Source organism: Pelodiscus sinensis, chromosome 2, assembly GCF_049634645.1.
Source record: "Pelodiscus sinensis isolate JC-2024 chromosome 2, ASM4963464v1, whole genome shotgun sequence".
Lineage (NCBI taxonomy): Eukaryota > Metazoa > Chordata > Testudines > Trionychidae > Pelodiscus > Pelodiscus sinensis.
The window spans coordinates 216,957,113-216,972,564 of NC_134712.1; the positions used below are offsets into that span (position 1 = coordinate 216,957,113).

A 15,452-nucleotide genomic window follows, 5' to 3' on the forward strand; every position below is an offset into this window, starting at 1 on the left:
ATGTCTAACACAAAAGTTTTGAATGTTTTCTTTTTTTTATGGTAGGGGCAGGGAATCTTTTTTGGGTCAAGGGCCACAGAAAAATTAGTTGGGGACCACACAAGTGAGAAGCAAAAAAACTCCTCCAGAAACTCCTTACCCTCTCTGATGTGGCCCCCAACTGAGTCATTTCACTCCTCTAGTGCTCCAGCCCCACGGGGTGAGGGGACAGGACAGGGAGTACTGAGGTTCAGGGCTTCCCAGAGGCCAGATTTACTTTTCTGGGGTTCCAGAGTTAGTGGATTTTGTGGACCCTGCATAGGCTCGAGGGGGGGGGAGGACAAAAATGAGGGGTTCAGTATGTGGAACAGGGCTGGCAGTGAGTGGGATAAGGATTGGGGTTTAGGAGTTGGGGAGAGTGCGAGGTCTGGCTGGAAAGTAGGGTATAGAAGCAGGCTGGGAATAGGGTTTCTGGCTGGAGGGGAGGGAGCAAGAGCAAGGGAGGGTGCAGTGTGTGGCCAGGAGGGAGGCTGCAGGAGCAATGGGAGATGCTGGAGCAGGGTGGGGTGTTTGGTTAGGCGAGGGTACAGGAGCAAGGGATGGTGCAGGAGCAGGCCAGCCAATTGGAGCAGCGGGGAAAGCCTCCAGACAGCACATCACTGCAGTGCTGGAAGCTGGAGCTGATGCTCGTCTTGCGGCAGTATGGCGGCTACAAGGCTGGAGTGTCAGCACGGACTCCCCACTGCGTGGGGGTGTGGCTAGGCTGATCTCGAGTACCAGACCTCCTGTAAGGTGGCGGCAGAACAACCACACTTTGAAAACCACTGTTTTAAGTGCATGGGAGAACTGGTAGGATTATATTGAGCATGTACTCCTGAGATTATTCTGTGCCACTTCACACATGTATAAGTAGTGAGTCATGCATATTCTTAATTTTTTTGCACAGAAAAAAGCTTGTTGAAATGTTGCTGCAATTCCACATTTTGCCCACCAGAAGGTGCTGTGGCACTAGAACAGAGCTGCAGCTCTTAGCAGAAGATGACATCTGCATTTCTGCCTTTTGCCCACCAGAGAGTTCTGTGCTGCTAGAATACATAAGCGTGCTCCTGGCTAACCCCAGCTATGATAGGGAAGAGAAAGAGCCTGCAGTGCCTTCTTCATAACATCTTTTGGGCCATATCAAGAGAGGGCTACGTGGAGACAGATCATGTTGGGCTGCTGAGGAGTCAGATGAGCTCATAAGAGCTAGTGGGGGAAGACAGACTTAGGCAAAATCTGAAGCCTCAGGGCCACTTGAGGGGAGATAGGTGTGGAGGCACATGGGCAGAGAGGAGGTGCAGAGCTACAGGGAGAAGAGGACGGATGAATGGAGGCTCAGAAACAAATGGCGAGGGGGTGGAGGGCCAAATGGGAATGGAGTCTGTGGCTGAGTGGAAGTTAAGGGGCACATGTGGACAGTAGGTACAGGGATGCATGGAAACAGGGCAGGAGGTGCCTGACTGAATAAGAGAAACTAGGGGTCAGCCACAGTCTGCATGGGGGAAGCTCCCTGACAGTCCCTCCTTGTCCCCTGGTCAGGTCACATTTCTTGATCTGTGTGCTGAGTTCATGCTAGTCCTCTAGCACATAGGCACAGAATGAGAGCTGCATTGACAATTGAGAAGTGAGTGGCAATCCCCCTCTGGAAGCTTGAGTTGCTGTACTGCTACTAGTCAATGAGAATTCATTTTGGTGTTGGAAAATTCTTATTGGGGTCTCCTGTCACACAGGTGTTTAGGCCCATTAATTATCTCCTGCGATTGAAATGTGTCTTCAGTAATCTGTAGAATGTAGAGGATAGATTTAAGAGCAGTGGGGTTCCTGAACTATGGTGAGGCAATAGATGGGATGCACATTCCTCTTTTGGCACCAGCATACTTTCCCATATATTACTGCAATAGAAAGGGCAACTTTTCTGTAGTGGTTCAAGTATTGGTGGTTGACTAGAGATGCTTCATTGATATCCTGATGGTTGTTCAAGGAAGGTGCATGATGCTTGCATCTTTCTGAACACAGGACTGTTGAGAAATCTGCAAGCAGGTACATTCTTCCCATTGACTACATTGAATTGTCACTAGTGGTTCTGGAGCACCCATCCTACCCCATGCTCCCTGGCTTATGAAGTAAAGATTGACCTCTTTGACAACAAGGAAAGATTCAGATACCAGCTCAACAGGTACAGATTGACTGGTGATTGTGCTTTTGGTAGATTAAAGGGAAGGCTGTTGGCAAGAAGTTGCTCGCAAGATTGGATGTGAGAAAAAAATCCCAATGGTTATAGCTGCCAGTTGGGTATTCCATAGTATCTATGAGGCTCACTGCTTAGTGAGGAGGGAGAAACAGTAATAGGAAACCTGGAAATGGCAGAGATGCTAAATGACTTCTTTGTTTTGGTCTTCACCGAGAAATCTGATAAAGGAATGCCTAACATAGTGAATACTAGTGGGAAGGGAGTAGGCTTAGAAGATAAAATAAAAAAAGAACAAGTTAAAAATCACTTAGAAAAGTTAGATGTCTGCAAGTCTCCAGGGCCTGATGAAATGCATCCTAGAATACTCAAGGATCTGATAGAGGAGGTATCTGAGCCTCTAGCTATCATCTTTGGAAAATCATGGGAGATAGGAGAGATTCCAGAAGTCTGGGAAAGGGCAAATATAGTGCCCATCCCTAAAAAGGGAAATAAGAACAACCCAGGAAACTACAGACCAGTTAGTTTAACTTCTGTGCGAGGGAAGATAATGGAGCAAGTAATTAAGGAACTCATCTGCAAACACCTGGAAGATAATAAGGTGATAGTTAATGGCCAGCATGGATCCGTAAAGAACAAATCATGTCAAACCAATCTGATAGCTTTATTTGATAGGATAACGAGTCTTGTGGATAAGGGAGAAGCAGTGGATATGGTATACCTAGACTTTAGTAAGGCATTTGATACGGTCTCGCCTGATATTCTTATCAATAAACTAGGCAAATACAACTTAGATGGGGCTGCTATAAGGTGGGTGCATAACTGGCTGGATAACCGTACTCCAAGAGTAGTTATTAATGGTTCTCAATCCTGCTGGAAAAGTGTAACAAGTGGGGTTTTGCAGGGGTTTGTTTTCGGACCGGCTCTGTTCAATATCTTCATTAACGATTTAGATACTGGCATTGAAAGTACGCTTATTAAGTTTGCAGGTGATACCAAGCTGGGAGGGATTGCAACTGCTCTGGAGGATAGGGTCATAATTCAAAATGATCTAGACAAATTGGAGAAATGGTCTGAGGTAAACAGGATGAAGTTTAATAAGGACAAATGCAAAGTTCTCCACTTAGGAAGGAACAATCAGTTTCACACATACAGAATGGGAAGCGACTGTCTAGGAAGGAATACGACAGAAAGGCATTTAGGGGTTAGAGTGGACCACAAGCTAAATATGAGTCAGCAGTGTGATGCTGTTGCAAAAAAAGCAAACATGAGTCTGGGATGCATTAACAGGTGTATTGTGAGCAAGACACGAGTAGTCATTCTTCTGCTCTACTCAGCACTGGTTAGGCCTCAGTTGGAGTATTGTGTCCAGTTCTGGGTACCACATTTCAAGAAAGATGTGGAGAAATTGGAGAGGGTCCAGAGAAGAGCAAGAAGAATGATTAAAGGTCTAGAGAACATGACCTATGAAGGAAGGCTGAAAGAATTGGGCTTGTTTAGTTTGGAAAAGAAAAGATTGAGGGGGGACATGATAGCCATTTTCAGGTATCTAAAGGGGTGTCGTAAGGAGGAGGGAGAAAACTTGTTCATCTTGGCCTCTGAGGATAGAACAAGAAGCAATGGACTTAAACTGCAGCAAGGGAAGCTTAGGTTGAACTCTAGGAAAAACCTCCTAACTGTCAGTGTTTAAACACTGTGAGGTTGTAGAATCTCTATCTGTGGAGATATTTAAGAGTAGATTAGATAAATGTCTATCAGGGATGGTCTAGACACTACTTGGTTCTGCCACGAGGGCAGGGGACTGAACTTGATGACCTCTTGAGTTCCCTTCCAGTCCTAGTATTCTGTGATTTTATTATTCAAATTGGAGAAAGTTGCCATGGAGGTGAAGAGCCTGTCTGCTGTGTTTGAAAAGCCATCCTGAAAGGCCATTACAAGAATTCAGTGTGCAGCTTTTTTGGTTCAAGGAGACTATGAAAAGAACAGCCAAATTAGTGGTGGTGTTCTGGGCTGTGTTCTGGTGTGAAAGTTTGTGAACTGTTAAGAATTTGGATTGCTGTATATCAGTAAATAGTAGCCTGTGTCTTTTACCAAAGATATTAATTGTGTTGCTTGCTGTACATGTGCCCATATGACTAGGTGTTTATGACTGGGTGTTTTGAATCTCTGAATTCTGTGGTGCTGTACACTTACGAGTACTGGATGCTTTGAGTATGCATTCAGCAGTACATGCGGTGAACTGATAAAGATGAGTTTATTTTTAGAAACAGAAATTTGAGTGACAAAAAAGAAAACAAAAGAAAACAAAAAAGCAACAAATGTGCAAATAAAAATACATTTCTAATGGAATAGAATTTTAAAATTAGAATGGCAGCAAAAATTTTAATCCATTTTATTTAACAAATGCAATCTATTTTGAATACACATACTCCAATCATGGTGTGACAGACTGGGCTGGTCTGGGCACCGCTGAGGGCGTCCGCTCAGGGCGAATTACTCAAATCCGGGGTTTCTTACAGCCCCCAGACTGGTGACCTTCCCAAACAGGCCACAAACCAGTCTCACAGAGCGCTTCAGCAGCCTGCCTGAAGCCTCACGAGGAAAACCCCTCCGACACCCCAGAAATATCCATGCCCCAGGTGGCCCCAGGCCTCATACACAGGTGTGTGTGGGGGGGTCTTAGCACCCAATCCCACCTACCCCAAACAAGTTCTGTCTGGTTCCAAGAAACCAGCCACAGATCCCTGGTCAATTTACCCTCTGGACCTTACCCACAAATCACGCTGAGCCAATCCTTTAGAATCTATCCTCTAAAGGTTTATTAGCACACGAAAGAAAAGCATGAGAGTGAGGTTGCTAAAGAATCATACATTACATGCATCAAATCTCCCAGTCCTCGATGCAGGCTCTAGCAGAGATGTTACAGCTGCTGTCTTAAGAGTCCTTGTTGCGCATCCTAGGATCAGGATGGGTCTACAGTTCTTTCTGGCTTTTGGATCCCTGCACTGCTGCCTCTGGGATAAAGTGCTGAGCTGAAGACCAAGATGGAGTCCACCACATGGCCTATTTATCCCTCCTTCCTGGTCTCTTCTTGGCTACAGCAGGTCACCTGGCCCACAGCTTATTCCTGTGTCCCCTGCTGGTAGCCCTTAGGTATGAGTCACCACTCATTCTTTAGGTGTGTCCTTGGCCCATTGAGTGCCATTGTCCCACAGGGCCTCACTGATTAGCATGTCCATAGGCTGGGCTCTGCCCATTGCTCTACCACATGCAGAGAAATATTCAGTATCTGCACAGATTACAGACTCCTAACTATACACACAGAAATTATACAATCACATGACTAGCGTACATAGGATTAGCAGACAGTAAGCTCCTATTCAGCACCTCACATGACCCCCTTTTATACCATTATACCCATGGGTGCAGCAGTGATCTGGCTGCTCCTTTCAAAGTCCAGTAACGTGACACATGGTTTTTTCAGATCAGTATATGTGAAGCGTAATCTGTATATCATCTACAATGCTGGCTCTGCAATTCCTTTCTTAGCTTTCTGGTGCATTACTAGCCTGCATGATATTGCTGAACATCCCTCCTTAATCCTGTTTCTCCTCATCAGAATCAAGCGTTTCATGGGTGCAGAAGGCTACAATAGCAGAAGCTACAAACAAAACAGAGATAGCTGTATCCTGGGATTTATAGTTCCAACAGAAGTGAAAATATAGTTTTCAAATCTCCCTTCCCTTAAAAAAAATTAAGAATACATGCTTATTGATACGTAAGCTTTGGCGTGCTTCTGCATAGCACTGCTCTCCAGACCCAGGCACGGTGAGTGTGGCCTGCTGAGAGAAAAGGAGGAGGGCATTCAGATTAAGGATGTTAAATATTGACTAATTGAATAGTCGATGCATTTTTCATTGACTAATCGATTAGTCAGTAAGGCGATTCCACCTATGGCTGTTGCTACACTTCAAAGGTGAAACCGACGCGTGGAGCTCAGGATCAGGAGTCCCCAGCTGATCCTGGGCTTTGTGCAGCATTGCCACTTTGAATGCCACGAGGAGGCTGATGCCAGGCTCCCTGTGGCGTTTCGAAGCAGCAGTGCCACACAGAGCCTAGGATCAGCTGTGGACTCCCCCGCTGATCCTGGGATCCACTTGTCAGTGTTGCTTTGAAAGGCTTTGTTCAGCCTGGAATCACCCCATCTGGCCCTGGACTGCACGTAGTGTTTCAAAGCGGCAGTGCCACATGGAGCCCAGGGTCTTTCTGATAGAGGCAGCAACGAGGAGTGCGGAAGTGACCAGTCGACTAGCCTGTCGACTAGTCCTTCACATCCCTACTTCAGATTAAGATGTAGGGCCATGGCACTGAGAATTGGCACTATTTGCAACCAGCAGTGGTGGGATTTGCGGATACCTCTTTCCTGAGGGCTAGCAAAGGAGAGCACAGCTGCTGCTAGCATGTGGAAGCTGCTAGCCCAGTGATATTCAGACCAAAAATATATGGTGTTGGAAAAGTTGGATTGTTTGAAATATTGTTCTGTTAACTGAATTGACTCTTTAAGTCTTACTAATGAAACTTAATCTTTTCTCATTTTCAGTAGGTTCATTAACTGTAGTAAGTCCAGTGGAGTTGATCAGAACTAAAATGCAGGCTCGACGGTTATCTTATAAGCAATTGCAAATATGCATAAGTAATACAATAGCCAAAGATGGTTGGTTTTCACTCTGGAGGGGCTGGTCTGCTACTGCTCTGAGAGATGTACCTTTCTCAGGTAAGGACTAATCTCACATCATGGTTTGTGTTATAGTTAGAGAATACTTATTTGTCAATTCCTTTCTATTTTTTCTTGTACATTGATAACATTATAGTATGTGCAGTTGTTCAGAAGGTGCTGGTGTGGTGTCCTGACAGGTATCTTGCTCTGTCAGTGTCAACTGGCTGCATGCATGTTTGTGTGTTCCCTCTGTATGTCGTGCTGGCTTTGCACAAGTAGTCAGCACAACAGATGCTGAGAGAGCCCTCTAGAACCACAAAATCAAATAAGATAAGAAGGCATCTTAGTCAGATTTATTGTAAACAAAGCAAGGTCCTCGCTTCCCCGAATCAGATGCCTACAGTTAGCTAACAAATGTATGATCACTACAATGGACTCAGCTCAGTCAGTAGCATGGGATTCACAACTGCTGTCTAGGCCGGACAAAGAGGTAAGTCAAAGTACCCCAACGTTTATAGACTGAGGCAAACAATGTATGATATTCACCTTACGTATCATCTTATGAGTTAATGACATGTTTACCATTCTTATTCACTACCTGTTATTGTGCTTTCACTTCTGATGTTCCAGACAAAATATCACTATTCATCACTTTTGTCAAATTCTTTTATCGTGTGCTAGGTTGGGGAGTCCTTGTATTGTCCTGGTGGAATATATTTACATATATTTTTTCACACATACAGCGTCGAGTTCATATCCTGGACACTGACTTGCAGACAGACATCTGCTTGTGACAGGACTTGTCTGTTACTCATAGTATAGCTCAGGCTTACTTTGGTTCAGGCCTCTAGCCTTACACCAAACCCATGCTTCAGGTCCTTTCTTTCTCCTACAGTATGTGGCTGTCACTGTAAAGTGAGAGTGCTTTGGAATTCTAAGTGCTGAATTGGATTGTCTTGAAATTTGCTGTGTCTTCTGGATTTGTGGGGTAAGGTTAAAATCCAAATTAGGGCTAACATGAGCAGGGAGTTAACCAGCTATATAATTTTCCTAAATGAATTTTTACAATATCACCTGTTTTTTCTAACTTTTTTACGCACAGTTGGGATTTATATTGTACTTATGATCCTCCCCAAACTGATTTCACTCACTCAAGATTTGTCTTAACTCTAATTCATGACTTTCATTGACCTTTAGGCGAAGCAATATTTCAAAAGCCATTGAAGGTTAAGTTTGTAACTCCAGCTCAGCTTAAGGTAAACAGATTTGCCAATGAGAGTGAAATATGCATGTGCAGCAAGATTGGGTCTTTGTTGCAAGTGGCAGGCTTTGCAGATAGCCTAATGCCAATAACTGCATGGGCTCAATGTGGTATGCTATATGGCCATTGAACCTGGCCATCATGCAATGCACTGTGAGTTTGAGTCCTATTCTTGGCAACTTCAGAGCATGTGTGTTGTGCAGGTTAGTTTCTGTTTACACTCTGCCTTTTTGCTGCCTTATTGGAAGTTGTGTCTAGAGATCAATATTTCTGATTTAATTTCCAAATATTTAAAGTGCTGTAAGAACCACATGAATCAACTTTCAGAAATGTTGCCAATGAAAGTAGAATTAAATAGAAGGGATTTAGAAAACCCTGGCTGGGATGATTTAGTTAGGGTTGATGTTTCTTTGAGTAGGGGGTTGAGGACCTCCTGAGATCTCTTCCAACCCTAACCTTCTATGATTATATGATTTTTCTAAGGTGAAATACTTATATTTTTTCACACACACACAGAGTAAGCCTGTGGAAGTCCTTGCCAGATGATATTGGGAAGGCCAAGACTATAGCAAGTGTGACGGGTCGCGCCGCCCCCACACCCCACCCAGCGGCCCGCCCCGCACTCAGCCCGCGATCGCGCTGGCTCTCCTGGGCGCCACCCAGGGAGCGCGGCAGCACTGCAGAGCCTGCTCCTCTGCCGCGGCCCGGATAACGGGCGGCGCGGCGGGGGCGGGGCGACGTCGGGACGACCACGTGCGGCGGGGGCAGAGCCCAGTGACGTGGCGTCTGGCGTCACCGGACCCGGACGCACGGCGGGGGAGGAGCCTGGTGACGTGGCGTCCTACGTCACCAGGACCGGACGCCGGCGGGAGATTTTAAAAGGGGGGCAAGGAGGAGGAAGGAGGGAGACGGAGAGCGAACGGAGGAGGAAGGAGCGGAGAAGGAGGAAAGAGCGGAGAAGGAGGAAAGAGCGGAGGAGGAGGGGAGAACAGAGGAGGAAGGAGGCACAGAACACTGAAGGAGAGGCACGCAGCACAGGAAGGAGGGAAGTGGGGTAGCACAAGTGGTGAGGGGGACTACGTAAAGGGGGGGAGCAGAGATGACGGGGAGCGGGACGGGCTCTCGTGTTACACGTGGTGGAGAATGTGGGCACTTGAACTCTAGCTAAAATCACAGAACCCCAACAACAACCCCAACAACAACTCACCAAAAAAAAAAAAAAAAAAACCCACGGGTGGAAGAGGTGACGGTGTACCAGGACGAGCAGCCCAGCAAAGCTGTGACCGGGCGCAGCGCGGAGCCATGGACGCTGCCGACGTGTTCAAATGGCTGACGGACAACCAACACCAGCAGCAACAACAGCAGACGGCCCTCCTTCAGCAGCTGGCCACACAGCATCGGGAGCAGCAGGCCCAACTACTGCGCGACGTGACTGAGCAGTTCCGGGCGCAACAGGACCACTGGGTGAGACAGTGGGAAAATGCGGGCCGGGGGCCAGCCCCAGCGGTCGTGGGGGAAGGGGCGGAAGGCGGGGCCCTAGCTCAGCTCCCCGTAAGATTGACTAAAATGGGCCCTGCCGATGACCGCGAGGCCTTTTTGGTCACTTTTGAGAGGGTAGCCACAGCCGCCCGGTGGCCAGAGCAACATTGGGCTACGCTGCTAGCTCCGTACCTCACGGGCCCAGCTCAGCTGGCCTATTGGAGTCTAGACCCTCGAGACGCCCTACATTATTATAAAGTAAAAGAGGCAATCCTGGACCAGCTAGGGGTCACCCCAGAGACCTATAGACAGCGGTTCCGGCAGGAAAAATACGCCCCGGGGGCCTGCCCGCGAGCCGTGGCGCAGCGGCTCAGAGAGGCGGGTTGGCGCTGGCTAGAGCCCGAGCAGCGGTCAGGGCCCCAGGTAGCGGAGCAGGTGGTTTTGGAGCAGTTCCTACACATCCTTCCGGGGGAAGGACAGCGGTGGGTGAGACGGCACCACCCTACGTCTTTAGCCGACGCGGTAACCCTGATGGAGGACTATATGTCAGCCGAGGGAAGCAGGGAAGGAGTCAGGTCCCGGGGGGAACACTCCAGCGGGGCATCAAGAGAGACCAGACCCCCACCCCGGCAAGGGGAGGCAAGGGGCCCGGGCGCCCCCCTCAGCCCCGGCCGCGTTGGGGGCAGACGCCTAGCGCCGGTGTGGAGCCGACCCGCGAGGGAAGAGCCATCCTCCCGCCCAGCCGCCCTGGAGGAGCGAAAGACCAATCCCCCCCCCGGAACGGGGCCCCGGGGGAGCGTGCTACCAATGCAGCCAAGAAGGACATTTCAAACGGGACTGCCCGCTGATGGACTGCTCCTTTACGCAGGTAATGGCGGGGCAGAACAGGTCGGGGCCCCAGGCCGCGGGAAAGATACTGCGTCAGGTGGAAGTAGAGGGCCAGGTAGAGGGCCTCGTGGACTCAGGTTGCGGCCAGACTCTGGTCCGAGCTGACCTAGTTTCCCCCAGGGAGCCCTGGGGACCCCCCGTGTTCGTCCAATGCGTACACGGGCGAGTCGAGCCATACCCCACTGCCTGGGTGCACTTAAAGGATGGGGGTTCGGAAGGGAGGGCCTACGTCGCCCTTGTACCGGGACTAATATATCCCGTGCTCCTCGGAAGAGACTGGAGCGGGTTCAGGCAGGCCCTCCGGGAGTGGCAGGGGGACCAAGCCGCCTTGGCCACAGAGGACGCAGAGGCCCCAATGAGGGAGACGGGAGCCAGGGCCGGGGAGGGCCCGACTGGCATGGAGGGGGAGTGGTCCCCCGACTTCGTCCGGGAACAGAGGGAGGACCCCCTCCTGCAGCAAGCATGGGGGAATGTGACCACAGGGGCGGAAGGCGAAAGGATCTACCCACGCTTTGAGATCCAGGACGACCGCCTATATAGGATCACTGAGGGACGGGAGAACGGGGAGGTGGTCACGCAGCTGGTCGTACCAAAGCTACATCACAGGCGGCTGTTGGACCTGGCTCACAGCAACCCCTGGGGCGGGCACCTGGGGTATGAGAAGACGGTGCAGCGCCTCTTGCAGCGATTCTACTGGCCTGGCATATACCGGGCGGCTAAAGACTTTTGTGAATCTTGCCCGGAATGCCAGAAGATGGGACCAGGGAGGGTGGCCAAGGCCCTGCTAGTGGCAATGCCAGTGACAGATGTCCCATTCCAGAGGATCGCTATGGACCTGGTAGGACCATTGGAGCGGACAAAGAACCGGTACCAGTATATCCTTGTGGTAGTGGACTATGCGACCCGCTACCCCGAGGCAGTACCACTCCGGAACGCAACCGCCCCCACGCTCGCGAACGAATTGATTAAGATCTTTTCACGAGTAGGCATACCGGGAGAAATCCTCACCGACCAAGGGACGAACTTCACCTCGGCGCTTATGAAGGAACTGTGCCGCCTGCTGAGGGTAAAAACCTTAAGGACATCGGTCTACCATCCACAAACCGACGGGCTCGTGGAGCGATTTAATCGGACGCTCAAGAGGATGCTCCGGAAATTCGTGGAAGAGGAGCCTAAAGAATGGGACCGAGCCCTGCCGGCACTCCTGTTTGCAGTAAGGGAAGTACCCCAAGCCTCCACGGGGTTCTCCCCGTTCGAGCTCCTGTATGGTAGGCAGCCCAGAGGGATCCTAAATATAGTGAGAGAGGCTTGGGAGGCGCAGGAGACCCGAGTACAAGGGACAGTGCAGTATATCCTGAGGCTCAGGGAAAGGCTACGTCGGGTGGGTGAGTTCGCCAAGCGTAATCTGGAGGAGGCACAGGGGAAGCAGGCCCGCTACTATAACCAGAGCGCCCGGCTGCACAGCTTTCAGCCCGGGGATAGGGTCCTCCTCCTGTTGCCCAAACAGTCCTCTGAACTGTTAGCTAGTTGGCAGGGCCCCTTCGAGGTGATCAGGAGGGTCGGGGACGTGAACTATGAGATCAGGATGCCCGGGAAGCGGAAGGCAACCAATATTTATCACGTCAACCTGCTTAAAGCGTGGCGGTCCCGGGAGGCCCTGGCGGGGTGGGTCTCAGAATCGAGGGGAGAAGAAGTGGCCGCCCGGCCTCACCTGGGCCCGGACCTCACGCCAGGGCAGAGCAGGGGGCTACAGGAAACCTTGTGGAGGTTCTCACAGGTCCTGACGGAGACACCAGGACGGACCGACTTGATTCAACACCCGATCGTGACCGCACCCAGTCGCCCCGTGAGAGAGCCGGTCAGGCCGCTGCCCAGGAAACTGTGGGGGACGGTACGCGACGAGGTGGACAAAATGCTGCAGTGGGGGGTGATCGAAGAATCCCGCAGCGCGTGGAGAAGTCCCATCGTACTGGTTCCTAAGAAGGATGGCACCGCCCGGTTCTGCATCGATTTCAGGAAGGTCAACGCAGTGTCCGTGTTCGATGCCTACCCAATGCCGAGGATAGACGAATTGCTGGAGCGACTGGGGAATGCCCGATACTTATCCACTATTGACCTATCGAAAGGGTATTGGCAAATCCCACTGACGGAGGAGGCCCGCGAGAAGACCGCATTCTCCACGCCGTTCGGCCTGTATCAATTCAAGCGGATGCCCTTCGGCCTCCATGGCACCGCCGCCACGTTCCAGAGGCTAATGGACCAAGTGCTCCGGCCCCACGGGACGTACGCGGCGGCCTATATCGACGATATAATCATCTTTAGCGCAACATGGGCCGATCACCTACAGCAAATAGAGGCGGTATTATCCTCCCTACAGGAAGCCGGGCTCACCGCTAACCCCGCGAAGTGTCAGTTTGGCCAGTGGGAGGTGTCATACTTGGGGTACACGGTGGGGGGAGGGCAGATATGGCCCCAAATCGGGAAAATGGAGGCTCTACGAAACTATCCCTCCCCGAGCACGAAGCGCCAGGTCCGGCAGTTTTTGGGACTCGCCAGTTATTATAGGCATTTCGTGCCCGATTTCGCGACCGTGGCGGCCCCGCTGACGGATCTAACCAGGAACGCGGCCCCTAAGAGGGTGCGGTGGGACCCCGAGTGTGCCCAGGCCTTTGAGACCCTAAAGCAGCGGCTGACCCAAGCCCCCGTGCTGGCACAGCCCGACTTTTCTCGCCCATTTATTTTGCAAACGGACGCCTCCGAGCGCGGGCTCGGTGCGGTATTGTCCCAGGGCGAAGGAGAGGAAGAACATCCTATAGTATATGTGAGCCGCAAGCTGCTCCCGCGGGAGCGGCAGTATTCAACAATAGAAAAGGAGGCCTTGGCGGTCAAGTGGGCCGTTGACATGTTACGATATTATCTCCTAGGCAGTACGTTCACGGTGGTGACCGACCACGCACCTCTCCGGTGGCTCCAGGCTATGAAGGACGCCAACCCCCGCATCCAGAGGTGGTACCTGGCGCTGCAGCCCTACCGGTTTAAAGTGAGCCACCGGGCAGGGAGAGACCATGGGAATGCGGACTTTTTTTCCAGAATACCCGAAGAAACCCCAGAGATGCGAGGAGAGGAACAGGCGAACCTGGAGGGGGAGGTGTGTGACGGGTCGCGCCGCCCCCACAACCCACCCGGCGGCCCGCCCCGCACTCAGCCCGCGATCGCGCTGGCTCTCCTGGGCACCACCCAGGGAGCGCGGCAGCACTGCAGAGCCTGCTCCTCTGCCGCAGCCCGGATAACGGGCGGCGCGGCGGGGGCGGGGCGACGTCGGGACGACCACGTGCGGCGGGGGCGGAGCCCGGTGACGTGGCGTCTGGCATCACCAGACCCGGACGCACGGCCGGGGAGGAGCCTGGTGACGTGGCGTCCTACGTCACCAGGACCGGACGCCGGCAGGGGATTTTAAAAGGGGGGCAAGGAGGAGGAAGGAGGGAGACGGAGAGCGAACGGAGGAGGAAGGAGTGGAGAAGGAGGAAAGAGCGGAGGAGGAGGAAAGAGCAGAGGAGGAGGGGAGAACAGAGGAGGAAGGAGGCACAGAACACTGAAGGAGAGGCACGCAGCACAGGAAGGAGGGAAGTGGGGTAGCACAAGTGGTGAGGGGGACTATGTAAAGGGGGGGGAGCAGAGACGACGGGGAGCGGGACGGGCTCTCGCGTTACAGCAAGGTTAAAAAAAAAGTAAATTTCATGAAGCACAGGTAAAATGGATGGATAGGCAGGCATGGTGTTCCTAGTCTCTGTTTGCCAGAAGTTGAGAGTGGGCGTCAGGGGATGGATCATGTGATGATTACCTGTTCTGTTCATTCCCTCTGGGGCACCTGGCATTGGCTATTGTTGGAAGACAGGATAGTGGGCTAGATGACCCTGTATGACCGTTCTTATAAACAATTAAGATAATGTAATGTTGTCAATGATTTCCTGCACAATAGGGCTGAAAGAGATTTTTTTTAAAAGGCAAGTAATTAAGTCACTTAGGCTGTGTCTAGACTGCAGGCTTCTTTCGAAAGAGCCTCTTTCGAAAGCATCTTTCGAAAGAGGCTCTTTCGAAAGAGCGCGTCTAGACTACAATGCGCGGATCGAAAGATCGATCCGCTATTTCGAAAAAGAGCGTCCAGACTGCTGGACGCTCTTTCGAAATTCAAAACCACCCGGAACTGCTTCTGCCAGGGCATGGGGGCAGCATTTCCTTCCGGGTGCTGCCTGCCTGCCCTTTGCAGAGACGCGTGGTGAGAGGGACACTCCTGAACACCCGTTGCTCTGCTCCTGCAGCTGCCTTTGCTGTCCCTTGAGGAATTTTGCAAGGCATTGCAGTGCTGCTTTGGAGTGCTCAGCTTCCTGGGACACCCCAGCAGCTTTTTTCTTGTGAGGTTTTTCTGCTTGCAGACCCTTATTTTTGGCATGGAGCCAGAGCTGCCCCTGGGCAGGCGATGGCCCCACACCACCATACTGCAGCTATTGCTGCATCTTCATGAGACAGTCATGAGGCTCCTTCCCAAGCTGGACCCAGACCAGAGGGACGAGGGGTTCCTCCGTCCGGCAGCCACACTGCCCTTGCCTCCAAACTTTTTCGTGCACAGGCGTGTTTGGAGGTTTGACACCAGCTCTGAATGGTGGGACCGGCTCGTGATTGAGATCTGGGATGACCAAGACTGGCTACGGAACTTCCGCATGAGAAAGACCACTTTCCAGGAGCTCTGTACCTGGCTCGCCCCTGCTCTGCAACGGCAAGACACCCACCTGCGGCCCGCCATCCCCCTGGAAAAGAGGGTCGCCATTGCCCTCTGGAAGCTGGCAACCCCCGACAGCTACCGCTCCGTGGGACACCAATTTGGCGTGGGGAGATCTACTCTC

At 51.4% G+C, this 15,452-nt stretch overlaps 1 protein-coding gene across 3 annotated transcripts in view; it reads left to right on the forward strand.

The window, feature by feature from the left end:
• SLC25A40 (solute carrier family 25 member 40) overlaps positions 1 to 15,452 on the forward strand; it is an 84,590-nt gene that overhangs the window by 38,007 nt on the left and 31,131 nt on the right. For all 3 annotated transcript variants that reach the window (XM_025182820.2, XM_025182819.2, XM_025182818.2), the window contains exon 7: positions 6,807 to 6,980. In XM_025182820.2, coding sequence (XP_025038605.1) covers positions 6,807 to 6,980 — 174 coding nt within the window. The remainder of the gene's footprint in view (positions 1 to 6,806; positions 6,981 to 15,452) is intronic.